The 18387-nt window shown below is 42.5% G+C and overlaps 1 protein-coding gene across 22 annotated transcripts; it reads right to left on the bottom strand.

The window, feature by feature from the left end:
* Window positions 1-4041: 4041 nt before the first annotated feature.
* On the bottom strand, window positions 4042-12944 carry LOC117853165 (beta-glucosidase 1). Of its 22 annotated transcripts, none has more exons than XM_072293229.1 (10): window positions 12561-12944; window positions 12403-12461; window positions 11283-11358; window positions 11103-11174; window positions 9858-9895; window positions 6659-6697; window positions 6369-6527; window positions 5986-6081; window positions 5458-5517; window positions 4042-4682 (listed from the first exon to the last, which is right to left on the bottom strand). In XM_072293229.1, exons 1-6 carry the CDS (start codon window positions 12616-12618, stop codon window positions 6659-6661), a joined length of 342 nt encoding a protein of 113 aa, XP_072149330.1. In that variant the 5' UTR covers window positions 12619-12944; the 3' UTR covers window positions 4042-4682; window positions 5458-5517; window positions 5986-6081; window positions 6369-6527. The 22 variants fall into 22 exon arrangements, 9 of the variants coding, with proteins under 9 accessions (XP_072149330.1, XP_072149329.1, XP_072149328.1 ...); XM_072293228.1 differs by having other exon boundaries at window positions 6369-6518; XM_072293227.1 differs by having other exon boundaries at window positions 4083-4682; window positions 10479-11174.
* Between the last annotated feature and the right edge of the window lie 5443 nt (window positions 12945-18387).

Below are 18387 nucleotides of genomic sequence, written 5' to 3'. Positions count from 1 at the left end.
GAGTCGATGGATCTGGGTTTGAGTGACTCGAGCCATGTTAATGGTACGGTTCTATGCATATGGGGAAGTGAATGACCTTTGTGTCATCGTTGCCGCCAGCTGCTTGAACTGCTAGCGAGTAGCACCGTAGCCATTGCACTGGATCTTGCTTGCCATTGTATTTGGTGATCCCTGTTGGCTTACATTTCTCAGGCAATCTAGTTTTCATTACTTGTTCGGTGAAGGTGGAGAAATGGTTATAGTCGTCGACTTCGCGTTCGTGTTCGCGGTGACGGTTGCTATTGATTATCTGTCTTAGGTCGCTGAAGATTGAAGCTTCGCGATTGGTTCTATGTTGGCGAGGGCTCTTTGTTGAGTTGGTGCAGCTAACTTCTCCTGCATCCCTGTTTTGCCTTGGAGCCTCGCGTTCATCTCTGTTGTGCTTCTGGCTATATTGCCTTGGCTGGTTGATTACTTCGTTACTGTTTCTTGGAGCCTCGTGGTTGCCACCGTGGGCTGCAATGTCCCTGCTGCCTTCCTGGTGGACCGAGTTGCGAGGGATGGATGGGATTGGCGATTCCTTATCGAGTAGTTTATAAGCTTGTTCTGCGAGTTGCGCTATTAACTCATTGCCCCTTTCCGTGAGTTCTGCTGTTAACTCGTAGTTTCTATCATGAGGTGTGAGAGTTGATATGAGGTTGATTGAAGCAATTGTTGCGAGTGGAGTATTGTGCTCTCGAGCTTGTACTGCATCGAATGCCCTTTCAAGGTTCACAATGGGAATGTTTGTAGCTAGTAGTCGGCGACGTTCAGCCCGAGTGGCATTGCGTGCCCTTCTTTGATTTCTCTGCTCAGAGGTCTCATCCTGTGGGGTGTTAGCTGATGACTCGTCTTCTGAGACATCGTCGAGTTGTGCAACCTGTCAAGGAGTTCTATGTTGGCTGGTACCCGCGTTGTTGTTTGGTGTCATGATGATGAAAATTTCCCTGTTTGGGTAGTAGCTTCCAAAGCTTGATGTTGCAATCTCTGTAGTACTTTCTTCGCGGTTTCAAGTAAGCGGGACGCCTTGTTGATACGGGAGGTTGTCTATGTGAGCTACAAGGCGCGACTCGTAATCTTGGGCAAGGAAAGATGGCTTCATCCCAGGCCAATAAACGAATCTGCCTTGCGGAGTTGAAGTAACTACCAAACCTTGAGCTGGGCTTGATAAAGGAATTTCTTGAACATAGTCCGAGTCGTAGTCGCAGTCCTTGACTCACTCGAGTTCAGATTGGGTTTGAGTGAGGAAACCTTGGTGGACCATGGCTACATTGCGGAGTTCGTACGGGAATCGACTTCAAGTTGAAGTCGACTTGTGGGATGACTTGGGTGTTAGCCCATGCGGGCTAGTCCGATTTGAGGTCGAGTCCGAGCCGTAGTCGAACTCGTTGTTGTTGACGTTAAAATCTTGGGTTTTTTGGGCGAAATTTTCCGTTTCTTGCTGAAAAAAGCTTTCGTCGAGATGCTCATTCTCCCGGTTGCCAATGATGCGGCGCTGAAATGATCCAGCGCCATCGGCGATGCAAAGCTAGGATCCGAAGACAAAGGTTGCGCCTACCTCAAAGGTGAAAGCAGGCTTGATGATGACTGGTGCCATCGATCTCGCACGGAGAAACTCGCCGACTTCCCCTACCTAGCACGCCAGCTGTCGGTGTTTTAGACCAGCAACCCGCCTAGGGGGTACCCTAGGTGTTCTTTTGTGCGGTGGGTGTCATCGAGAATCAAGGACTCGATGGTGATGCAAGGGACATGATTTAGACAGGTTCGGGCCGCTAGATCACGTAATACCCTACGTGCTGTGTGTAGATTGTATTGAGTTGTACTTCGTTGTTTGGAGGGGGTCCCTGCCCGCCCTTATTTACTCGGGGGAGCAGGGTTACAGGGTGGAGTCCTAGTCGAACATGATTACAGAGTCCTACTCTAACTCAACAGAGTAATCCCCTTCCTATCCGACTAGTCTCGGGGAAACCATGAAGCCTACGCGCCCTGTAGAGTAGTCTTCATGTCCGAGTAGGTTTCGGGTACGTCCCCTTTGAGAGGGTCCGTAAAGTATTCTAGTGGGCCCAGGGGTGCCTAGCCGACTGTGACCATCACAAGTTGGTGTTGTGTTGCAGTCCGAATCCAACTCTGAAACGTGTTGGATTTGATATCTTTCTTTTCTTAGGCCAAAAGTGACGTGGTGGCCTAGTGGGGAATGCTAGGAATTCTTGGACTTTGTCCCCAATCAAATTCTTTGGACCTCCATGCCTTCCATGTGTGTTTAACACTCTTTTTGATCCATGTATATATTTTTGAAAATGATAATGAACACACATCATGGTGCAACATCAATTCATCAAATGTATCAAATACAATCATGACAAAGAATTATTTCACCTTTGAATCAAAAGTTACTAATGTGGTTGTATCCGAGCTGGTGATGTCCTTATCAGTAACCATATGAAACTTTTAAATTAACCTTTTAGATTTGCATCTCAAATTGCACACCACTAACATTATAAAAAAATAATTAAATTAAGCCCTTAAATTTGCATCTAAATTACCCACATATGCCATTATTAAAAATAACATGGGATAATCCTAAATTTGAATCCAAATCACATTCACTAAAAATATACCCCAAGGTATACAAATATATAATTCTAACTTATCTATTTCTTATACTCTTGGAATAGAAAATAATAATGAAGAATATACGCATGATGTGTGTCACGAATTACCCGCATATGCCATTATTAAAAGTAATATGAGGTAACCCTAAATTTGAATCCAAATCACCTTCACTAGAAGTATACCACCAAGGTACACAAATATACAGTTCTAAATTATCTATTTCTTATATTGTTGGTATAAAAAATAATTATTAAGGATATAGCATGATGCGTGTCACCATTTATAAATGTATTGAGGAAGTGACGAGAACATAGATTTCATTAAATAAATTCAAGCGCATACCTAAGATGCAAAGTGAAATAAGAGAAAAAATATTAATATGGATGAAAATGTTGTAGAGTAATTGCTACCTAAAATTTATCACAATCGGAGGAAGATAATAACAAGTATATATCTATATAAATATTGTGTTAGAATGTTTAACAAATGAGAAAGAGCTCAGCATAAAAAATTTGGTTGTTAGCTGTGTGCCCTCATTTTTTTTTCAATTGGAGAATTCACATTAATTCTCACAAGATGCGATAGGAAGAAAAATAAATCCTAGAAATTCTTACAAAAATCAGAAATATACGAGCATCAATCTTGTAGACTCTAATAATCATAGACATAGTAGTAATGTTTTCTAAAAAATTACACACCATTATCATGATAAAAATATTCTGAATTAAACATTTAAACCTATATCTAAATTACTCACTCTGGCATTATAAAAAATAATGAAAAGTAACCTCCATAATCTTCATATAAATTAACCACACATGTCATTTGAAAAAATAACTTAAAATATCCTTCTAAATTTGTACCTAAATTACCTATGTATGTCTTGCATGTTTATCTATATCTATACCTAATATTAAAGGGTCAAGTGTTTCATCCAACCGTTACCAAGTCACAGACGAGAGTTTAAAGGGGCGTGGAACCGGTGCGTGGCGTACAGAACCGGATCACGGAGTTAAGTATTTATCTTGTTTGCAAATATTATGGTTAATATCTAAATTAATTTATTAATATCAATTATAAAGTAAATTTGAAGGTTTATCTTTAACAGTATGTCACGTGTGATTACTTTCCTCACAATGTCAATCCATTGGGCAAAATATCCATAGTTACGTGATGATATATAAAAGATGTCACCTGTGTCGTCTTAGCAACGCACGGGTATTGTACTATTTATACATAAATATCTAAATACATATTTATATTATTATTAATATAAAAATAATAAGTTAAGGTATATGTACATGATGGGTATTATTGTGTAGACCATTTATACATGTATGAGAGTAGCGATAGAAAATACTGATTTTCATGTAAACACAATATATGGAGGTACGATGAAAAGTAAAAAAATATGAATGTGAATGAAAAAAATGTATAGAGTAACAAACAATTAAAAGTCAATCACAAAATCACAAGTGAACAAAGATAAGTACAACTAGAATCAATATGCCGCGCTTGGGCATGTGCTAGGCCAGCGTGAATACCGTTGTAGCAGCAGTTGAGGATAATGTCATAGTTAATTAGAACTTGGTAAGCCGGATATGCTGCATTAGAACAAAACAAAGAGCATTTGACAATTTCGTGGTAGTACAATAGTATATTTGATAGGTATGAAACATGATAATATAATTATTATCCAGATGTTCCAGATTCATATACCTTTTCCAATTAGTTCTGCTCCTCTTTTTTCCAACATCATAAACTCAATGTTATAAGTATCATCAGTTACTATAAATGGTATCTAGTACATGAGAAATTAATTCTGAACATGAATTATTATTCTCATTCATTGATTGCTATAAAAATAAAGTTAGGGTTAATATATCTTACTTTAAGTCAAATTGTGTGCAAGGAAACCCTCCATCCTTTGTACATTCAAATACATTGGTTCCTATAATCACTTTAGAGTTGCAGACCTTACAAGCACGATAGAACCAATGTTGTTTCTCTGTGATACCAACCATGGTGACAGTGCTCGGATATCGTTGTGCCTATTAACAATAAGTAAAGAATAAGAATTAACATGAAACATGGACAACAATAAGTTATTATAACTATATGAAAAATTATATGATCTATTCTTTTCAATTCAAAGCATTATATATCTTTGAAAAATTAAGAGAAAAAATGACTTATAGAGTAGGTTTGAGTTTTAGGTGCTGAAAACATGATAAAAAGCTTCTTTGAGTTTTAGGTGCTATTGATTTTGATTTGCAATTTCAAATTAGCATATTTTTAGTGTATATTTTAGAAGTCAGGATAGTGTCACTCCCCTCAAAAGAAGAAACTAAACGTTAAGAATGTAATTTGCTTGCTCAGGGAGATGGCGAAAAGAAAGATACTAGCTACTAATGACCAGAATCGTACATACAGATTATAACAGACATTAAATGAAATAAGTTGTTTTTGTTTAATTTTACCTTTTTGGTAAAAGGGCACATATCCTTTAGCTGAAATAAATTTATTTCTTCAAAGACTGCATGTGTGCTGTCTTTATTTTGTAGTTCAATCTTCTTAACCGGAGTTGCATTTTGTAGAGTAGGTCAGTCTTAGTACAGACTGCAGTTAGTAAACAAAGTATATTCTATACTTTGCAGCTCTAGTGATCCATGTGATCCAATGACATACTTGGACTTTCAACATTCTAATAAAGTTCTTTTTTCTAGAATGCAACATAGCCAGCATAACAAAGGCATATATGTAATGTAAGTAGCACTAAGGTGTATATGTAATTGAACTAAGCATTTTAAAAGAAATGTGTTTTACCTTTCCTTCTTCTTTTTTTCTTTCTGCTTTATACCTAGTCAACTTGTTGATCTCTGATATCTGGAAACTCAAACATGTTACATACAAGGTATAAGTAAATAGTTAATTTAAATTGTTTTTTTACAATGAGTATATTTTAATAGTCATGGTTTAACAATAAATTGAGCAATTCAATTGTATTACTATCAAAGCTCATGAGCCTTATGCAAGTCATAACATGCGTGAGAAAACCATATCCAGACTGATGGGTTGTGTATTAATGCTTCAAATGTGCTTTGTAAATTTCTCACTCAAAGGATGGCATGCTTTTGAGAACACATGTTCTATACATCTGTTCATGTCTAATACCCCAAGGTGTGATTAGTATATTCCTCGTATGTTGTCTTTACACAAAGAGGGTAATACGTGAGTTAGAATCAAATTGAATTGCATTGTTGAATGAAATCCTCCAGTTTTACTTGATTAGATTTGATGCCATGTAATTGATATCCAGTCGATTTTAGTACATAATAGTGATTAATTTCTTACCAAAGTAGACTTCACCAATTTGCTTGGCCTTCATGACCGGAGGCAGACGGTGTCGATCCCTGGTTTCAGTTGAAGAGATTGGTTGCAGATATGCTCCTGTACATTGTCACAATTACCTTATTTTGTATTAAAACTAATCTATAGAAGGAACTCGGAGGAAACAGATTCAAAAAGAAGAAAATAAGAAAAAGAGCATGTACGTCAGTAAGTATGAAAGGCATCTCGTTGAACAAGTAAGTGGTCAGAGAAAGTCATGGAAAGTGAGGCAAGCAATTATATATGGTGCCATGAATCTGCCTATAAGAAGGGGGGCCAAGAATGTGCCCGAGTTCAATGATCAAATGGCAATTTTCGGTTATACCTTGGTGCTTTCCTCTCATTACCTAGTCAAAGTGGATCGGCCGTGGTTTAACAAGCAGTTGATGAGCCAAGCTGATGAGAAGGGGGCAGAACGGACAGTTTGCCGCTGAGCAGCGCGTGTCCATGCTCGCTTGTGCTGCGATAATGCCTCTGCCAGCCGCTTAAGTCCACGACTGGCGAAGCTAGCCAGAAACATCACCGGGGTCAGCTCCATTAACATGATGTGATTAAGCCTTTATATGAACAGTGATTTACTAAGGATTTGTAGGATTTCGTCGGGGTCTGACCCCGATAATAGGGCCTAGATCCGCACCTAGTACTCCACGTCCATTTCCCTTAGCCATAGCTCCACCTGCTCATGACAAAAAAACACATATTACCGATAATGCTCGCAGTGCATAACAATGATGACCAAGTCCACATGGTAAGAATGTCCATTTTCGGCTGAAAGCACATAAACTCACTAGAACGAACCATTAGCAGGTGATCAAATTAAGGCAGAGGCTACCACAACTAGTGTCTGCAGTCCAAAGGGAAAAACAAAATCGTGAAATATAATGATTTGCCAAGGAAGCATCAAGTAAACCTTATACATGTCTAAAATAAAAATGAGCACTCATAGAACAGGTCATGGCCTAGTCATTTCTTCAGACACATGGAATGCAAACTCGTAGGGAGGTCATGAAGCCAAGCACAGGAGTAAAGAAACCGAATTCGGAGGACTTGCTACAATGATTAAGGGCCTGTTTAGATCTATGGACTAAATTTTAGTCTTGCACTTTTAGCTCAAAATTTAGCTCTTGGGATCCAAACAGGAGGGCTAAAAGTGACAAATAGCTAAAATTTTGAAGCTAAATTTTAGCCCTCAAAGAGGCCCTAACTCAAGTGGTAGTATAATCATGGGAGCTTGAAATTAATTTGGCCTAGAGACAGGCATTCAAAGAAATGAAGGCAACATTTACTTGCTACTGCAGGAGGCAGTGGCAGCGCGGGTGGTCTCCGCGGTGGGCGCGCAGCACTGAGGAAGTGAGGAGTGAGGGAACCCGTTCATGTGCTGTGCTTTTGACTTGTATGGGATGGTTGCAGTTACTGCAAGTCCGGCGAGCGCCGCCGCGCGTTGGAGGCTAAGCCGTGGTGCGGGCCACCGTAGCACCATTTCCCAAAACAACGATATGCAAGCTAGCGCGAGCAGCGGCATCACCAAGGTGAAAACCGCCCCGCTGCCCGTGCAGCCGTCAGCTGGCGCTGAATCAGGGCATAAAGGTTCCATTGACACCTCACCTTTCCACTCGCACACACCCCGCCGCCACAACGCCCGCGTGACCACCAGCCGCCTCCACCCCGCTATCGGGGCTCCTCGATCCAGCGCAGCATGGGCTTTCCACGAGCACCGGTTGCCAGATCAGGTGGAGATGGGCAGGGCAATGACACGCGGAGAGATGGGTTTGGGAATCGGGAGCGGGGGAGGAGGGAGGGAGTGCGGTTATACATCGCTAGAGGTGATAAATTCGTGCTCGTCACATGAAGGAGTCGGACGTGTTGCAACAACACGTGGTGATTGGACCACTTTTAGATCCAGCTTGGATTTTTTATATGGGTAGCGCATCCGCGTTGAGAAAGGCTAACAAGTGCATACATGCAATAGAGGACGAAATTGATGACATCACTTACCTACAAAGAAAATTTCAATCCGAAAAAATTTATATATCTTAAACCGTGCATCTAAATTAAATTATGATTCGACCAATAGATTTCTTATAACAAGATCTTCGATAGAAGACACCACACAAATGTATTTCGAATATAATTATAAAAAAATATTTTTTAATATAGAATAATTAATTTTGGCTACTGCAAACAAATACTTGAATGTCATGAAAAAATGATTATTTTCTATGAATAAATAATTAAACATGACGAACAAAATATTTGAAATCATGAACTATTTGTTGTTATTGTATACAGTACAAACAATAGAAGCTGAATATCACAAACAAATACTTACACACTGTTGAACAAATTATATGAACTCATGAAATTAAACAACTATACGCATCGAACAAATTATACAAAGATATAGAAAAAAATATAAATGGTAGAATAAATTATAAAAATTCAGGAGAAAAAAATCTATAAACTTAAAACAAATTATATTAAATTACTGAACAAAACAATTGTTTTATATACTTATTAGTATAAAAACTATAAAAAAGAATAAAATGGAAAAATAATAAAATAAAAGAAAGCAACAAATGTATATACAAAATTTATTGGAACAAATATAACCACATCACGAATGAAAAATATACACACGTCAATTAATAAGTATATAAATATATATAAATAAAGCTGGAAAAAGGAAAAATAAAGAAAAGAAAAAATAACTAAAAAATAAACAAAACAGAAATAACTAAAAGAATAAAAAGAAATGAAAGAAAAGGCAAAAAAAGAAAAGAAAAGGAAAGGGGAAACCGCCACATGAGCTGCTACACGAGGCCCGTCCCTCCCTCCCACCGCTGCAAAAAAAAAAAGAAAAGGTTGCAGCCCAAAAATGCCCAGGAGGGTCCGCGGGCGGCAGATAATTATCCGCGGAGGGAGATGCCGGGACGGCGCAGGGCAGCGGCCAACGCGAGGAGGGGCGCGACATTGCGGCACGGTAGGCGGAGAAGACGAGCGGGTTTGTGAGCGCAGGTTGCGGCTGGGGTTCGCTGCGAGTTGGGCAGATATCGCACCCGCCCGCGAAATAACCTATCTTTCGTATCTTACATATATGTGTGTGTAGAATATTAAATTAATAAGATACGTAGGTAAATAATTTTGATTATTAGGTAGGAGTCTAATTTTAAAATGACTTTCTAATGGTTGATAGACTAGTAGAGCAAAGAGTGAGCGCTGCTCACAACTCGTAACCATATGATTCACCCCGAATCACCCGCAGACAGGGTAGTCCGGGCTACCAGTATGGACGTGTAAGCGCTGGAACGCGTCCTATTGTCAGTTGTATCTGTCTACAACCCATGGATAGGCTAATACAACTTTCAGAGAAAACTGAAACACCATCGCAAAATGCAAATCAGAAATTTTAAAAACCGGGGAACCGTTTCTTCCACTCCCTTGTTCCCCTTAATGGCCCCAAAGGTCCATGCACGATTCTGACAAGTCTCAAGCCCAATCAGACCACCACCACGTTCTCCAGCCCACAAAGCATGTCCTCTGCTAACTCTCCCTAGCACGACGGGAAATTTGCACAACTAAAGAAAAGCCCACGGGGTGAGCACAAACTGAGGCCGTCTTTGTTTTTACTCCATTCAAAACACCTGGAGTTCTAGACAAATTTTCCTAAGCTCAACATCCAAAACTCGAGTCATCACGTTGGCATGAATCAAGGGCATCGTCTTCACTGAAACACTGGGTTAATGCTAGAACAAAAGAAAATACAAGGCCAAAAGAAAATACAAGGCCAAAAGTGCACAACGCTTCCTCATGCAAGGTAGGTGAAGGAAACAGAGTACCTCTGCGTAACTCTTCTCTGGAGTAGAAGTACTGCTGCCTGCAGAATCAAGTATGATTTCAGTTTCAGAAGCATTGCAAAAGGGAGACATTTTATGGAGGATCATGAAGGAAATAGTTTCAGGAGCATTGCAAAAATCAGAATTTTGTTTTTTGAGCATGGCAACTAGTACTAGTAGTGTTTTTTTTCTACAGATTGCATATAGACGTGGTTTAGGTATGGAAACAAGCAGAAGTGTTATGAAATTAGAAACAACATACTAGTTATTAAAAAAATCATCCTTAGAAGAGGTTTATTTAAGGAACAAAGCAAATACTCATGCATACATTATGAGAGGGCACTAGACAACTCGATATGAAGAGCTTATTTGTTGGGTGATAAGGAACTCTGTTCAAAACAGTGACTCAAAATTTCAAAAGGAAATTCCTTACCATAATAAGTTTACCTAAGGCTCCATTTGGCTGTTGTTATTGGAGGCCTTGGCATTGAATTGGGTTCAATACCAAATTAGAGTAGTATTGGTATTGGGTTACAATACCAAAACATTGTTTGGATGTAAAAGAAATTGCTAGATGGACTCGAAAGAGCTAGGGAATATCCATTCGTGTTTGGATATCCATACCAAGTCATTTGAGAATTGACCATCTTCTTCTCCTCCTCTCTACCCCGACCATGCTGGTGGCGACACTCACTCGCGCCACCCACGCCTCACCAGAGAAGGCCGCCGTCTTCATCGGGAAAGAAGTCCCTCGCGTCATCCACACCTCGTGCGAATGGGCACAAGAGCGACACATGGTGAGGGAGTGGTGCAGGGGTGAGGGAGAGGGGTGTGGCGTGCTTGCGAAGGGGCGGCATGGCAGCGCAGGGGCGATGGAGCGGCCGGTGCTAACAGTCGTCGACGCGGCTGGTGCCAGCGAGGTCAACACCTACTGCTGGATTCGGGCGCCGCCAGATCAAGATTTGAGCAGTGTCGGAGAAAGAGAGCAGATTCTTCTTTTGTCATGGGCGTGGAGTGATTCGGCGCAAAATGGAGGGGCAGGGTCAGCCTTGTGGATGAGGGGGCGCAAGTGAGGGAATACTGGTTGGTACTGGAGTCAAATTCCAATTCCGAATTCCTAAACATCCAAACAGTCAGAATTGGAGCTAGCTAATGCCTGTGAAGCAGAGTAAATTTCAGCATGAAGCTCGAAACAGCTGTCAAAGTTTAAATAACAAACATTTCTAAAACTATTATCTGTACATTTACCTATCTTCAACATGTAGTTTATCAACCTGTTATAGTATGTCACTCCTTTCCAGTTCACTTTTCCAGCTCCAGCTATAGTATTTCCCATGGCCAGAAATCAGTTTATTAGCACAGCAGTAAAGAAACAAATCTAAATTAAGAAAAATATAACCCAAAATGAGAAATAATGGACAATAATACTTGGGAATATTCTTGACCAAGAGAATGAAAATCGGTAAGCATCAAACCCCATCGTTTTCATGATATTCACGTCCTCCTACATGAAAGAGAACAACTTTAATTTTATTTTCTAATCCAGAGGGTTAGTGCTTTTTCATTCTTTTCTTTTTTTTCGAAACGGGTTGGCTTATATTAACATAACAGGATATTACATCCCAGAATTACAAAGAGACCCCTGCAAACATAAGAAATTACAACCAAGTCCACTGCAGGATGCTCCTGTTCTTCTTCTCCGCCGTCACCTGAAGCTCCCGATCCTCCCACGCCGCATCGGAGGCATGAAGAATAGAGCGCAGAAAACGGAGAGAAAAGACTCCGTCGCAACCATGAAGAGGCCCCAACCCTTGGATATGCCGCAATAGACAGCACGACGAATCCACGATCGACGCACATGAAGCCGCTGAAAGTCCATCGGCGACGTCCTCACCGGTGAAGAAGAAGAAGAGCTCCGCCGTCTGGAGACCGAAATCCATCGACGTGGAAGAAGCAAAACCCAAAACGGGATGCAACACCACCAACCCAATCGCATCAGGTTGAGGTAAACATACCTCACCGACGGGCCCTCGGACCGCACGGCACCGGCGCCATCACCAGAGATCATCGGGAGGAAAAGAAGCCGCCATGGAGCCAACATCGCCGCCGCGGCCGCCGCCCGCAGACGAACCGACTCGACAGCGCCCAACTCCACCGGCAAACCCTAGCCTACTAGCAAGAACCTAACGTAATACTAGTAGCTATAACTACGCCGGACGTCGATCCGCTCGATTCCCTCCCCGCTCCGCCGCCGAAGAGGCCGCCGGAGGAGGGAATCGACCGGATCGACGCCGGAAACGAAGGTCGCTTCTGTTCGCCTCTCTCGGTTACTGTAGCAAGGGGAAAGGAGCAGAACGACACAAGTGCTTTTTCTTTAAATAAACAGCTGAAAAGATTTAGCAATTGATGGCTAAGGTTTATGAACGTTTAAACTTAGAACTAGCACCAGAATAGGATAATTGTACCACATCGCGTTTGGATTCTTGCTGAAGCAATATTTTAGAAGGGTTTCGCAATCACATGACTCCGTGGTGTTATGGAGGGTCACCTTGTAGCGATGGTACTCGTCAACAGTAACATCCGCCGTGGCGTTGTTTGCAATCTCACCTGCAAGCAGAGTAGCATTGCGCCCGGTCATTGCGCTATCAGAAACCAATTGATACCAAAATAGATGTCAAAGTATTTCAGAAATCAGCTGAATGCCACCAGGGATCTTAACGAAGGCGTCCCATATGCTGGGCCCGCGGTCGTCTTTGAGCGCCATGCCTTCCACCTGGTACGCCGACGCCGCCGTCCCGAACACGAACCCCTTTGGGAAACTCCGCCGGCTCAGCCCGCCCGTCCATCCTGCAGCCTCATCCCCTGCCTCCACGCCACCACCGTTGCCACTGTCACCGGAGGCTCCGGCAGCTTACGGAAAGCAGAAGCAGCAACGCGAGTACGCAACGTTGCACGCCGCCGCCACGATGGCCTCCTGGACGAGGACGACTGCCATTGTTAGCCATGGTTCTGCAAGCGCAGCCAGTGCCGTTGCGCTGGCTGAAGATAAGAAGAGCGGCAGGGGACGAGTGTGCGGAGTGCGTCACAGCGGCATACGAGAACTCAACCGTATTCGGCATTTGGTGGAATGTCGAGGAAGGAGAAGCTTGTCGGCAACCGGCGAAATGGTTGAGCTAGTGGGGACGGTGACAGGCCAAGCTAGGTAGGAGCCTAGCAGTTGTACTAGTGCCTAGTGCACGCCGAGAGTGACAACCGAGGAAGAGGAAAATGACACTGAAAGGTACAGTACTGCAGTCGGCGCCGTGGGCCCCTGGCGCCCATGCGCGGGCATGCGGGCGCGCCGCACGCGCGTCGTCTGCCCAGTAGAGCTGGGACTCGAGACGTGCCGTGCCTGGCCCTCTCGTGCCTCGTGCCGCGTCATGTCAGCAACTGGTTTGGTCCGGTGCTAATTAGCACCCGTCGCGTTGTTTAAGATACTAATTAGAGTATTAAACGTAGACTATTTACAAAACTCATTACATAAGTAGAGGCTAAATGGCGAGACGAATCTATTAAACCTAATTAGTCCATGATTTGACAATGTGTTGTTACTGTAAACATTTGCTAATGATAGATTAATTAGGCTTAATAGATCCGTCTCGCCGTTTAGCCTCCACTTATGTAATGGGTTTTGTAGATAGTCTACGTTTAATACTTCTAATTAGTATCTAAACATTCGATGTGACACGTGCTAAAAATAAGCAAAGGGAACCAAACGCTCCCTAACTAAATCTAAGTATGATCCGTGGCACATCGGCACGTCTCCGTACGGTATCAGTTTAATTATGACCCTCCCAATAAATGTGTTTGTTTTTTATTGATGCTCATTTGCTAACTAAAGGTAAAAGAATGATTAGATATGTACCGTACCATGTTATGATGGTTCAGTTGACAAAGCCTTTCAGTACTCATAGTCACGTTGCTTTCTCCCTCGAGCACTTTTATTCGAAAATATGAGAAGTTTGGCGCAAAGTATCCATAATTCTTAACCTGTTGAGGCAGGCCTTCACGGCGGACATTTCAAAAGTGAACCTAGTTGGTGCTTCTTTATCCCATGCGGCAATTGATAGCATCGGGATGGCCTATCCTGATCATCACATCGAGATGGCCTGTCACTTCACAAGAGATCTTTGCTCTTAAAAAATTCATTGAACCAACAACCTTGGATTACACTAAAAGAGTGGTACCAACTAGATCTTCCACAATATTTTTTAGCTATCTAATAGGGTCGATAAGCTACATTGGGTCGATAAGCTACATTGCATGAAAGTAAATTTAGAAATTATTCATGTGTAGTAAAAAAATCAATTACAAGAAGGAAAGAATATTACTATGTTGGGTTTTGCTCCTTAGCTTCGATCCCCGATAGCCAGTCAAAGATCCTATTAGGAAAGTAAATTTCTAGAGGACGAACCAATTTTTAGGTACAGAGGGCTATAGGTTCGAATCCTGTCACCTTGATGTGGTATTAAAAGGGGCTTCTTGCCTCGGCATCCGTCTGGTACGTTGAGTATGCTAATGCTTCGACTTCAGCTTATGAAACTCAGTAATAAGTAGTAATTCTTATGGCTATTGGCTTGGTTGATAGTGGAATAATATAACATAGCATAGGAAGATCCCTTATCCATACTAAGACCAAAATCCATTTTTTGATTGGATTCGAAACTCCCTCCACGGCCGCCACCACCACAGCCAAAAGAACGACAACTTGCTATAGTTAGTCCAAACTATCCAAATAAAATTATCATAAGATAGATTATTTCACAAACATCAACTTCAATAATAATTACGCCTTAAAACATCATAATTCACAAAAATATAAAAAAACTTCACTTTAATGCATCAAAATCAAAATTATCTAAATTAATAAAAATCTAACCGCTGATGTCGAGGCCAAAGAAGAGGGGTCCAGCGGGGGAGGTCGCGCACGGTGTCCACGCTGGAGCCTACCGCCACGCTGGGGCTGGACGGCGTCCACGCTGCGCCGGAGCTCGGCGGCGCGGGCATCCATGTTGGCGTGGCTCCTGAGGCGGACGTGCACGTACGACAGCTGCAACTTGAGGAGGTGCGCGCTGGCGAGCTCCGCGGGGACATCGCCGCGCTTCGGGGATCGGAGATGCTTGGGGTCGAGGAAGAAGTGTGGAGGGATGGGTGGCGGCGGCGGCGGAAGGGAGGATGAGGACGATGAGCGCGGTCACCAATGGCGGTGGCGGCACTGTAGCGGGTGCTGCTGTTGTGTCGGGGCGACGCGGGGGAGGTCGGCGCCGCCGAGAGGAGGACGAGCCGCGTATAGAAGATAAGGCCGACCAGAAGGAAAAAAAAAAGAAAAGAGAAGGGAAAGGAGGATGACACATGGGACCCATAGATGACAGGTGGGACCCACTAATAAGCGTGGCTAACGTGTTAGAATGGCATCCATCCTAACCCTCTCAACCCCTCCAACAAAAAAACTAGAATGGACCCATCCCTCCTAACCAAACGCAAGATGGGTTGAACCTAACTAAGAAAAGTAGGATGAACCCAACCCCCATTTCACGTGGTCCCAAAACCAAACACATGCTAACAGCTCAATTGCAAGATCCGCAGTCACCTCCCACCGCCACAGTACCCAACATGTGATGAGTTGTCCATTATCAAGCCCATCATCAACAACCCCATGTCGCTCGGGTCTCGAAATGTCACCCTTGCAAAACTAGTATGCTGTCACGACCGCGAGTCTTTTCAGAACTCATGTTTTAATCCGCAAATCTTTCAGGATTAGAAATCGTGACCCACATGTTAGTGTGTGACCTCACATGTCAGTGTGATATGGATGTTAAATCTTTAAAAGCTCACGTACTAAAATCAAAAAATCTGAAATCTCTCTTGCCCCCACCACTCACATTTTTTTTCTTGTAAGTCTCTACTCCACAAACATAAACCTCAACCTCGAAATCTCAAGCATAACCATAGAAAAACTTCACTAGAGCTTGATAAGAGACACAGAAGACTAATTTCGTGAGCATGGATCACAGCTCAAAGATTCGGTGGAGAGAAAAATAGAATCGGAATGATGCAAGAAATGCTTTGATAATATGCTATAGTTTTTCCATATCTATGGTTGCAGCGCGGTGCAAAATGTAGCTTAGTAAGACGGTAACCATCAAGTTCTTAACCACTCCCTCCGTTCCAAATTACTATTCATTTTAACTTTTCTAGGCATATAATTTTTGGATCACAGCTCAAAGATTCGGTGGAGAGAAGAATAGAATCAGAATGATACAAGAAACACTTTGATAATATGCTATAGTTTTTCCATATCTATGGCAACATGTAGCTTAGTAAGACGGTAACCATCAAGTTCTTAACTACTCCCTCCGTTCTAAATTACTATTCGTTTTGCCTTTTCTAGGTACATAATTTTTTTATGTATCTAGACATAATATATATATATATATATATATATATATATATATATATATATATATATATATATATATATATATATCGGGCTTGCTAGCGCCCGGACGTCCGGCGGGAGCAACTCCCGTCGGACGCATGCATCACCATCCGTTTTAAATCTGACGACTACAGTAGTACCATAATAAATACCACTAATTATCCGACATTCCGTTGCAACATCAAAACAAAATAGCTGCAACATCAAAAATCTCTGGTTGCAACATGAACAAGATGAAAAAAAATAGCTCAATGTAAACATAATATTCGTGAGGAAAAATTCCCACTGCAACATTGAACACATGTTTCATGCAACATTTCCAAAAAAACATCATATGTTGAGTTGGGGTTGAGCTCGTACGGGAAGAAATATTGCAACATGAAAAATTTACAGATGAAACAACAAAAGCCAACTATTGCAACATTGAAACATCTCAGAAAATCAATCGTGCAACATCAGACGATACGTTCATCCGCAACACCCGTGCGCATCTACAGCGCTTGCAACATCCAAGAATCCCTACTGCAACATCGTGAGATACCTATTGCAACATGGCCACTGCCCGATCCTTCCCCGCTCGGATCTCGCCGGGGTTGGGGAGAGGGCCACCGGATCCGAGGGCGTTGGGCGCTCCCGGTTGGTTGAGGACGCCGAAGTGGGGGGATGGGCGCCGCAAGGGTGGGGGACGAGGTTCCCGGAGTGGAGGAGCGCGCTGCCGCCGGGGTGGACGAGGAGGACGCCGTGGTGGGGGAGCGCGCCGCCGTCAGGGTGGGGGACGAGGCCACCGGGGTGCGGAACGAGCCTACCGGGGTTGGGGAGCATGCCGCCGTCGGGATGGATGAGGAATACGTCAGGATGGAAGGTTGAAGAAGAAAAGGGACAAGTTTATTATGTTGCAATAATTCAATTGTAGGGACAAGTGAAACATCAAGAGACAATTACTTCAACGTCTGAAAACAAATCATGCAACATAATAAACTGAAACGATTAAACATCTCGAATAAGCAATGCAACATCAAAGATTACATATTGCAACATCTTGGATCACCTACTGCAACATGAAAAAACTCATAAGTGCAACACAGAAAATTAAAGCAATGAAACATCTCGAAATAAGCTATGTACCATCAAATATCATCTATTACAACATCTTGAGTAAACTACTACAACAGAAAAAGACCCTGCGCGTGACTAAAAAAAATCATGCGATGAAACATCTCAAATAAGCCATGTAACACCAAAAATCATCTATTGCAACATCATAGATGAGCTACTGAGACATGAAAAAAAATCCCCATGTGTAGATCTGATTGACCTCGCGTGCAATACTCCATAGCCATCATAGAGAAGCTAGGAGTCACTGCTGAGAGGCCTCCATCATGCTGGATGAGTTCTTTGTCTCCATGGAAAAGCTCCCTCATAAGGAGGAGGCAACCACCACCACCATGGAAAAGCTGTTGCCACCATGGATGAGCTCTAGAACCTTGAGCGTGAAGGAGTGACTACCACCGTCAAATTCGTGCGAAGAAGGGCGCCAGTGCCGACGACCTCACTCGGAGAAGGGTTGCGCGCGGAGGGCGGAGGGGTCATGCCTGAGCTTAGGCGAGAACTTGCTATGTGTGGAGAGAGAGAGAGAGCTGTTGGAGGACTATATTGTTCGGTGAATGAGGTCATGGGGATAAATATATGAAGGGATAAGATTCACGTGGACGGTAAAGAGCCACGTCGCGTCCGATATTTTGCTGGCGTCGGACGTCGGGAGCTTAGCATTACTATATATATATATATATAGGTGCATAGCAAGAGCTATGTATCTAGAAATGTCAAAATGAATAGTAATTTGGGACGGAAGGAGCGGTACGCCAAACTTCTAAAACTTTGGCTACTTTTAAATATTTAGTTTAAAAACATACACATCTATGGCCCTGTTTGTTTGAACTTCCTAGCAACTTCTCAGCGTGAAAAGTCAGAAGCTCAAACAAACATGAAAGCCAGAAGCTCGCAGCTTTTCAAAAAGGCTCAAAAGGTGCAGCTCAAACAAACAAGCCTTATTTG

The sequence above is a fragment of the Setaria viridis genome, chromosome 4, assembly GCF_005286985.2.
Source record: "Setaria viridis chromosome 4, Setaria_viridis_v4.0, whole genome shotgun sequence".
Taxonomy (NCBI): Eukaryota; Viridiplantae; Streptophyta; class Magnoliopsida; order Poales; family Poaceae; genus Setaria; species Setaria viridis.
The sequence above is the reverse complement of the archived record's forward strand: the minus strand, read 5'-3'. Positions and strand labels throughout refer to the sequence as shown.